This window comes from Pezoporus wallicus, unplaced genomic scaffold (genome assembly GCF_028554395.1).
Source record: "Pezoporus wallicus isolate ANWC-B61680 ecotype Strahan unplaced genomic scaffold, APGP_CSIRO_Pwel_v1 scaffold_3294, whole genome shotgun sequence".
NCBI classification, from domain to species: Eukaryota; Metazoa; Chordata; class Aves; order Psittaciformes; family Psittacidae; genus Pezoporus; species Pezoporus wallicus.
In genome coordinates this window covers 14,464,004-14,473,731 of record NW_026635478.1, presented here as the reverse complement: position 1 = coordinate 14,473,731, position 9,728 = coordinate 14,464,004, and the positions used below count along the sequence as shown (strand labels likewise).

The following is a 9,728-nucleotide window of genomic DNA, read 5'->3' as shown; positions in this document are numbered from 1 at the left end:
TTTTAAACCACTTCAGAGTTCCTTGGAAATGTGCTTGTGCTTTTCAGGAGCAGAGAGTATCTAGACTTGGAAAACGCCCCCAACTAGCCTGACAGGGCACAATTTTCTCCTCTTCCACCAGCAAGACGTGAGAGCAGGTTATGACTGTACCGCAACAGGCTTATTCCCCACCTTCTTGGGGTCAGAGTGGAGGTTATTACTTCTCAATTCCAAGGCTTTACTAAGTGCCTGACAGTCCAGCAGCCACCTAATCTGGTTCAGCAATGAGTGCAGTTGCTCAAATTCTGCTGGTGTGTCATTTTAAAATGCAGTAGGTACATTTGCATGTACCTCCTAAAAGGAAGATTTGGGACTCCAGTGGTAGAGGGAGTGAATGAGTGCAGGCTAATGAATATAGCCATAGCATGCGCATTTGACCAGTTACTGCCGTACAGTGGTGTATTTGCCAGGACAAAGAAACATCTTGGGCATCATCTACCAGGGCATGGAAGTCAGCTCAATGAAGCTTACTAGGGCAAGTGCTCTGCTAATGCACTGCTGTAAGAAAATGTAGCACTACCCTCTAGGAAAATGTTCAGAGGAAAAAACCCAACCCTCAGACCCCAAGTACATTCAAAGGAGAGGGAAAACAGGATGACAGATTCCAAGGAGACATCAAAAGTTGCTTTCATCTGCCGTTTATCAGAGACAGGAGATGTAGAATGTAGACATGCAAATAACTCTAATGATGTTCTCCTCTAGCAATTCAGAGGTTAAACTACATGATCCCACCACAAATCATCCTGCCAGCCTGCTTTCATCTTTAAAGGTTGAAGTACTACTCTTGTCTCCTTCACCACTATTTTCCCTGACATTATTACTCTTGGTACTTCAACTTCCCATCTCTGTAGTATCTAAAGGGGGTTTGCTGTTGTGAGCTGAACCATTTCAGTGCTTTGTGTGTGGAGCTGCAGATTAATCAAATGTGCTGGAGAAAAAAAAAAAAGCTGTTAAGTGGAGAGTGATGTGTGGGGCCACAGCTCCTATTTCTACAGTGGTGATCGGAAGTCTTGCATTACACTGTGCTGCTCGTGTTCTTCTCTGCTGAAGTCTTGCTTCTGTGAAGAGAGCAGGGGATGGAACGTGTTGACTCCTCAGTAAAGACACCTTCCAAGATTCCTTGCAGTGATTGTCTTGCCTTTGCCCTGAAGTCCCGCCCCACAAAAACATAGACCAGGGGATTGATGCAGCTGTTGGCATATGCAAGTGCTGTAGAGAGGTAATCCCAGAGGATCAATGACTGCCCCAGTCGTGTTCCCAGAGTAGGTATAAGGTACAGAATCCCAACTATGTGGTATGGAGCCCAGCAAATGAAGAATGCAGCTACCACAAGCACAACTGTTTTCAGCATTCTGTTGTGTGGCTTGTGAAGCTGTTTTGCATGTGTTCGGAAAACAATGAGGGCATAGCAAACTGCCATTGTGCCAAAGGGGAGCATGAAGCCGAAGACAGCCCTAGTGATGTTTATTGCCACTAAGGCAAGTGACACAGGATAATCACCTTCATAGACGTTAACCAAGGAGTCATTACGACTGTAGTCTAACAGTGAGTATTCTTCCTGTAACTCATTTACAGGACTATCCACATAATCTGGCATTATGTGATCTCCAAAATTGTACCCACACTCAGTTTTGCCATCATGACTGCTAGTCTCACGGTAGTGGAAGACAGGACAGCAAAAAACGAAGGCCAGGATCCAAATGCCACTGCATATTAGTAATACAGGTTTCACTGTTCGATGATTTTGACACCAGATAGGTTTCATCACAAGAAGGCACCGGTCAATGCTGATGGCTGTCAGTAGGAAGACGCTAGCAAACATGGTGAAGATTATGACTGATGGGATGACTTTGCAGAGGAACCAACCATACAGCCAGTGTTCATGGAGGGCCAGGTGAACAATGGAAAATGGCAAGGATAGGCAGCAAATGAAGTCAGCCACAGCAAGGTTTAGGAACCAGACAATATTCACAGACCTTTTCATTTTCAGACCAGCTACCCATATCACCAGTCCATTGCCTGGGATACCTATGACGAAAATGATGATGAAGATAGCAATGGAGACAATGGATTCTGATGCATAATGTTCATCAGCCTGTTCATGTGAACTGCTGTTACCCAGGAGCGGAGGCATTCTGTAACTGTAAAACAGAAAGCAAATTAGTTGGCAATTCATGTCCTCCTTCCCAATTCTTCTCTGTATTTGTACGGAAGCATCTCTGAGCCAGGTGACAGTACAGAGCTGTCAGGGTACAAAGACAGTTTGTAAAGGCTTAACTAATCTGGGCATTATACAGATTTTTCATTCTCATGGTGGCTAAGCTACATAAGCCTCACTGTTCAAACAGGAGGGTTGTATACTCTTAAGTCCTCCTGTCACTGTCAGTGACAGAACCAACTGCAGTCTGGTTCCTTTTAGTCTCCAAAGTGGAGCTCTCTGTTCACATGCCTACACTGTCACCAGGTGTCTTTTCTGATCAACTTCCAGCTTTGTATATACTTCTTCAGAAAGGTAAGCCAGCATTTAGTTCCTTTTCCCTTTAAAACAAGTGATTTTTTGGCATAACCAGTGTAATAGGTTTAGGTTAAGAAAGCAATGCTTGTCTTCAAGAAATAACCCTGCTCCACTTTCTGGGCATTATAAATAGAACAGACAGGACAGCAATCCTGTTTGCTAAGGGGTATTTTTAGGGAAGTTTCAGTAAGCACTTCCTTCTCCCTGCTTTTGTTCTGAGCTCTCAGCTGGTTCCTTGGAAAGCTAGTCTTGATGAAGAGAAACGCAAGAAATTAATGGTTTACGAAGAACAGAGATTTGGTTGTAGAAAGAAAAAATACTGAGCAATAGCAGCAATGTTCTTGAGCATTTCAGATACAAGAAAAGGTGTCTTATTGCAAGACAAACTGAGTCACAGAATACTTCAGTAACATTTTAGAACTGTGAGAATAGTACTGGAAAAACTTTAATTGCTCATTTATTCTTGGACTCAGTAAACTTAGAAATGAAAGAAAATCTAGCAAAGTCAAGATAGAACTGAGAGTCTGATCTTCATCCTTTAGGCATTAACACAATTGTTTATAAAATCCCTGTTAACCTTTTCCATGTGAATGGAGACAGTTGGGTTGCTGAAAGGTCCCTAAAAGCATTACCAGAATGCAAGGGAGCTGCATAGGTACGAGCTGAATACAGCCTGCAGAAGCAACTGAGGAGACATGAACAACCCAGACTGACTATTTTAACCTCTATTATGCCAGTACTTAAATGCCAGTCAGGGTCTGTTGTGTACAAAACTAAGTATCAATTTAATTAAAAAAAATAAAATCCAAATCAGCAACTGGGGCTTAACTTAAAATCCTAACAAGTCTTGCTGATATATGAAGAAGCAACTTTTACAGGGAAAACTGGAGAACAAGAACTGAATTTTGCTGTCTCCCCATATTGGCTACAGAAGATTCTATGAAGGGGAGAGAGAGTCAAGGAACGCTGTGAGGATAGATGGGAATACACATCCTACTCCTTAGCAAACTGAGGGATGAATCAATAAGAAGATCATGACCACGCTATGTTTTTAAAAGTGCTAACAGGGCTGCTATGTGGTTCTGAAAATGGAAGGGGGTAATTGGAGGGCAGAGAGAGGTTTTGAGGAGTGAAGAATAAGAAACTGAAAGGTAAAGAGGAAAGGAGAATTCAGTTTATTATACCTACCTGAGTGAAGGAGGGTATGCCAGTGGTCAGGGAGCAAGTACCATCAGTCCTGCTTCTGAAGTGACTGAAAACAGAAACTCATAACATTTTAGGAACCGCTTTTTTCCTGTATGTGCATGTGTGTGCTAAGTATGTTCTTTCACCATAATGGAAAGGTTTAGAATGACTCGTATTTGAAGTTTTAGATTAGATCTGCTGATAACAAAACCAAAGAACCTGTTCCTGCATGAACCATCAAAATAATTAGTGCCCTGAGTCAAAGAAGCATACAAAGCAAGGGAATGTGAGGCACATATACTTCACTGCAGTCTCCGTATGACAACCAGATCACATCTTGCCTGTTGGCATAACACTGACCTTTGCTTGATGTAATTCATAATTCCAAATCCTGCCATCAGGTGGCTGATCTGTTATCTTGTAGTCATTTCCATGTTTTATCAGATCAGCACATTCACATAGACAATACCGTTTCTGGGATTCCTATCAATCCAGATCAGCTTCTGTCAAAGCTTGAGACAGCTTAGTTTACCAAACACATAACAGTGTACTTGGCAAAACCTGGTCACATCACAGGGATTTAAATCTGATTTCTGCCTTTCAGGGTATTTCAAGTCTTATTGTTAGCTGGGGTTTTTTGTTGTTGTTTTTAAGAAGGAACTTGACAGATGAAAAGTTAGAAGTGGTTTAACTGAAATGCTGATAGCACAAAATGTGACAAGACTATAAAAAGAAAAGGCATGTAGGGCAAGGCATTTCAAATGTGCAACAGTAGGGTTCCCCCTCACCCCTCCAATCTAGGAAATCAAAACAGCTAACAGAAGTGACAAAGCTCAGACATACAGGAATCAGTCTTGCTATTTTGTTTTTAGTCTGGAAAATGAACCAGGATGGAGCAGAGTTCCATGCCTGAGCGTGTCTCTGTGAAACACAGGAATGCTGCCTCCAACACAAACAAAATCTGAAAGCAGAAACAGGAAGGCAGGCTAGGGCTGGGCTGTACCCCAGAGATGGACAGGCTGACAGCAGCCTGCCACAAAAATTCCTCTAGCTGCATCCTATTCGCAGCTGACATCTTTCCTGGGGACTTCTCAGACCCAGGCAGAAAGTGTACGCAGGAGGATACTCCTATTGGCTCCTGTTCGCAAAGGGACACACGGCCTTTTCCCCACCATGTGCTGGTTCTACTCAAACTCTTCTTTGCAAGAGGCCAGCTCTGATCCAGTTAAACCCTCTCCCCTGCAGCCAACACTGACACAGCCAGCACTTTACCTTTAGTCCAGCCAGCTCACTCTGGACAGTGTTAAGATGATGTAGCACCTCTCTGTACAGCTTCCCAGATCAATGAGCTCTTTAAGCTGTTTGACTCGTGAAGCATTTTGCACCTCAGCAAAAAGGGCCAAACAACAAAGACACTCAAAGAAGACAGTGCCAGGAGGAAAAAAGGCATTTTGTTAACTTCCATAAAATGGTTAATTAGAGCAGACCAGACCTTTGACTTGCAGTTTTGATGGCAATCCCAGATCACTATGCTGGATTCTTTTTTCTCTCTTCTGGATCTGTTTTCTCTTCTGAAGTGTGCTTTTTTGTACATTGCAGAGTACGATCAGGTAAGCACAAGCTTTGGATACCAAGCAGGGAACCATGCTTGGCAAAATTTGCACATCTATAGATCATGCATAATTAAAATGTAGCTCTTCACAATAACAGGTTCTCAGTACTGGCTGAGTGTTCAGGTCCAGCGTTTTGCCAGAGCACTTTCTGGGAAGGAAACACCATTTGTAATAGTAGTTGGACTGTTTTGTAAAAATAATCTTGAGATTAACCTTTAAGTTATCTCATGAGTTGTTCTGTGAGACTGGTTCCCCTGTACCTTCTGGAGAGAGAAGGAAAATTCCAAATATATGGTCTATCCATTCTTGGACAATGCCTTTTTTTTTCCTTACATAAGCAAAACAAATGCAAAACAAAAGCCCAAATATTCTTCTGCATGGTTTATTATGAGGCTACCTATGGATTGGCATGGACATTTTACTCTGTTTTTGCAGGCCTTTTTATTTGCACACCTCATCTGATTGAACATTGTGGAGTCCCATCTAAGATTTCTGCTACTGCTTGGTTTTCAATCATTGAAGATTTCTCTGAGGGAAGAATATGAATCCTCCATTGCTTTCATAGTCCGAGTTTAAATATGTTCTCCTTCAAGATTTCAACCTCACTACTTAATCCTTTAAAAAACAAACAAAACAAACCCCAAAACTTTAGCTATTTTTGGCAATGCTTTGTATTTTCTAGGTCCAGAGATGCTTGTTTATAAAAGAAAATGTTATGTTCTCTGCTAGTTAAATCTTAGTGGAATTGAATGGCAGATGTATTCCCAGTGCCCTAGTGCTGCTTGTGCATCTGTCCTCATATGCCTTAGAGAAGCTGGCCCTTGGCCACTCTCATCTGAGATTTTCTCCTTCTAGAACTGTGGGAAGATGGTGTCACACTGAATGACACTACAGTAAAGAAGCAGGTGAAATTTAATATTGCCAATTGTGAATTATTGAATTTGGAAAAGCAACCATAACTATAGAGTGATATAAATAAGTTATTACTATTCAAAGAAAAAACTTAGCATTTACTGCAGAAAGATCTGTGAAAAACAGTACTAATCAAAAGGTTAAATATAACAAGCATTCAGTTGCTTCTTGAATATTGAATGCTGCAATGGTCCTCAATCTTAAAAACAATTAGAGAATCACAAATGATACAGAAAATTATGACATAACTCAGAATGGCTTCTTTTGGTGGACAAGCTAAATAGATGAGAATGATTCACCTTGGGAAAGAAACATCTAGGTAGCAGTATGAGAGACACATGAAGGTGACATAAATTCTTACAGCACTAGAACTAGGACACATCGAATTATCAGGTAGAAGTTTGAAAACAAAAATATTACACTTTTTCATGTTACACAATTAGATTCATGGCTCCAGGGATGATATGGGTAACCGGCAGTATAAATAAATTAAAGAAAAACCGAAGTAGATGAATCTACACAGAACAAAACCCTATAAAATACTACTAACAAATGCACATAAGCTCCTGGCCCACACAAAGCTCTTGTATTACACTGTGAAGCTAGTATAGTAGGAAAGTAATTCTGTACTGTTTCATAGGCTTTCTTTAAGCAGCTCTGTTCTCCAAGGTTTGTCTCTCATTTGGCTTCTTTGCCTTAATTCTGGCAGTCTGGCAAGCAATGTAACAGCGACATATTGCAAAAGCTGGGAGGCAGAGCCTTCTTTTACACTGTGGCACGTACCTGCACTGAGTATTGGTGCTGTGTATTCCTACGAGTTCTTGTGCAGGGTGCATGAAATGGTTCAAATCTGTCTGCCCACCCCAGCACGCAGCTTGGCAAGGCACCCTCTCAGCTGGCAGAAGGGAAGGGGAAAAGGAAGCTGCACATCATGTCATTCCATATCTGTTCATGTGCTTAGCTCACGCCACTCACAAGGCTTTCCTATGTATCTGCTCAAACAGCTGTCAGTATCATTTCTGGGGAAATCTAGGCCTGTGGCACTTAGATATGCTTGTTAAATTGCATATATCCTACTTTGCTAGTCTCAGCAACTCAATACTATTCCTGTCGTCTTCAAAACAGTACTTACCACATCCATGGAATCAGTGGGCTCCCTTTCTTTGTTTCAAAGTTTTTCTGCACTGGGCAGCATCAGAGATACAGTGCTGGGCTAGTTGGATGTTTGGCCTGACAGAAGGACAGCTTGTTTGACTGCTATGATTGAGGTTCGTTACCATCCTGTTCTACTTCTCTTTGGAAACAGCAGGAAACAAAACTCCAGATACGGTTTCAGCTCTTGCTGCATCAACTAATGCGATCCATAGCAGGGGAAAAAAATAAAGGAATTCCTTAAATTTAGCTGTTTCATTCATTGTTTGCTTTACACTCACCAATAATCTGTGCTCAGCCAGTCTTCCATGGAGAGCTTAAATGACTGCCTAGCACAATTAGCCCATGTTATGCCCATCCCTGGCTACACAGATATAGAACTTTGTAGCTTTTCTTACGCCTTTTCTTCCTGTTTTCAGAGTAAACTTTAGTTCTTTTACATACTCAGCCACAGGCTACTGCACAGCATGAACTTCAACACCAGTCTTCCGTGAGAAGTCACGATTAAAAAAACTAGTTTAAATGCTATCTGCCTTATCATATTTGTTAAATAAACTAGTAACTATACACTTATCTTGGCCACATTTCTGGAAAGTCACACTCCTGAAATTAACCTTTATATAACAACAGTCACCACTTCCACTTGCAAAACTTGTAATGGTTTATGCCACATTTTCTCTTTGGTTTGTGATTTTACCAAAGGCTGCAAAAGCACTACAGGCTACACAAAAACCCATTTTCACTTAAAACACAAGCTTTAACCCAAGTCGGCAGGAAAGAAAGCCACGCTGGGGAGAAGGCACTGAGGGCACGCAGGGATCTACAAGCCCCCAGCAGGTATTCACGCGGCAGCACAAACCCCAGCCCCGTGTTTTGGCACGTCCCAGACGTGGCTTCCCAGCTCCCGGCGCGACACCAGCGCCTTCTGCTTGGTGACACCGGTGGTCCAACAACAGCAGCCGGCGGACACCCCCCCCCTCCAACACCCGCGCACTGGACTGGCGAGAGGCCCTGCTCCACGCCCTGCTCCACGCCCTGCTCCACGCCCTTCAGGGCCTTCCCGACACCCAGGGCGGGAACCTTGGCTTCCCAGGGCGCCTTAGCCCGCCCACTCCGCCCAGCTCCAGCATGGCGCCCGGCACCACTTCATCAGCCCGAACCAAACATGGCTGCCGTAGGGGAATTGCCAGGGTCCAAGATGGTGCCAGTCCCCGCTGCTGTGGCAGAATCGGCTTCAAGATGGTCGCCTCCCCACCCCGCTCTTTGCTGCCAGGATCTAAGATGCCTTCCTCCGCCAGTCTGACGTGCCTCGCTTCCTGCCCGGCGCCCCAGCGGCCCTAGGCGGTGTTTGCCCTCATCTAAGATGGCGGTCGGAAGCACCCCTGGTTATTAGCTTCCCACCTCGCTCCTCGCCTGGTCGTTGGAGTTCGCGGGCGAGATGGCGGCGGCTGAGCTGGAGTACGAGTCCGTCCTCTGCGTGAAGCCCGATGTCAACGTCTACCGCATCCCGCCGCGAACTTCCAACCGCGGGTACAGGTGAGGGAGCGTGTGGCAGCTAGAATCGCCCTGCCTCGGCTCGGCACTGCACGGTCCATCCAGCCCCTGCCCGTGGGGATGGGGCTTCAGGCCGGAGAGCAGGGCAGCCGCGGGTTGGGCCTGGGCCCCCGGGCAAAGGTGTCCTCGCCCCGAGTGGGGCCTTGGGAAGCCGCGGCCTGCGGCCGCAAGCAAACCAGGCCTGTACCCTGCTGCTTTACTTGGTGCCCTGCGGCCGCCTCTTTGGGGACATACCGGCTTGAGTTGCCAGTTGTGGGTTGTCCGCTCCTAACAGCAGGAGCCTTTGTTCCGTGCTATGGAAGAGCAAGGGCTGCTCGTGTGGAGGAGGTGAGGGCACCTGAGCAGCTTGCTCCTCCTAGCTCCTAATATGCCCGGTTCCCTGGGATGTAGTATGATGTAATGGCACATTGAATTTGGCCTGTTGGCTCTCACAGCAGCAGGGAGGAAGCCAAGTGTTAAGCATGATTTTTTTCAGAAGAGATTGCAGGACCAGGAGTTAGAAATACTTTCTGTCATGGACCGAAACCAGTGCAGTGTGCACCAAGCTGTGCCCACAGACTTCCTGGAGAACGGACAGGGCTTGTGCTCTGAGGAGCTGATGGATGTTGGTGGTACTCAAGACTTTGGCAGGCTGTTGCTGCTAACAAACATAGATGTTTGTTTTCAGTTGTAAAATCCTGTAGGTTGGGGATTTTATCTCTTTTTCCCTTTTTTTTCCCCTTCACAACAGTCTGTAGCAAAGACTTTGATGGGATAAT

The 9,728-nt window shown here is 44.5% G+C and overlaps 2 protein-coding genes across 4 annotated transcripts in view; one reads left to right on the top strand and one right to left on the bottom strand.

Moving 5' to 3' along the window:
- Positions 1-669: 669 nt before the first annotated feature.
- Positions 670-2,368, bottom strand: C3AR1 (complement C3a receptor 1). Its single transcript, XM_057428950.1, has one exon. It carries the CDS (start codon positions 2,213-2,215, stop codon positions 1,055-1,057), a length of 1,161 nt encoding a protein of 386 aa, XP_057284933.1. The 5' UTR covers positions 2,216-2,368; the 3' UTR covers positions 670-1,054.
- A 6,382-nt stretch (positions 2,369-8,750) lies between these two features.
- Positions 8,751-9,728, top strand: part of NECAP1 (NECAP endocytosis associated 1) — a 150,182-nt gene continuing 149,204 nt past the window's right edge. For 2 of the 3 annotated variants that reach the window (XR_008974869.1, XM_057429078.1), the window contains exon 1: positions 8,751-8,952. Coding sequence is in view for 2 of the 3 variants with exons in the window: in XM_057429078.1 (XP_057285061.1) it covers positions 8,855-8,952 (98 nt within the window). In the remaining variant the exon portion in view is untranslated. Of the gene's footprint in view, positions 8,953-9,156; positions 9,298-9,728 lie in introns of those variants that run through there. The other variant, XM_057429089.1, reaches the window with a different exon arrangement.

What these genes read in the sequence shown, in the direction of transcription:
- C3AR1 (XM_057428950.1), bottom strand. Translation starts at nt 2,215, where the DNA reads ATGAATTGCCAACTAATTTGCTTTCTGTTTTACAGTTACAGAATGCCT.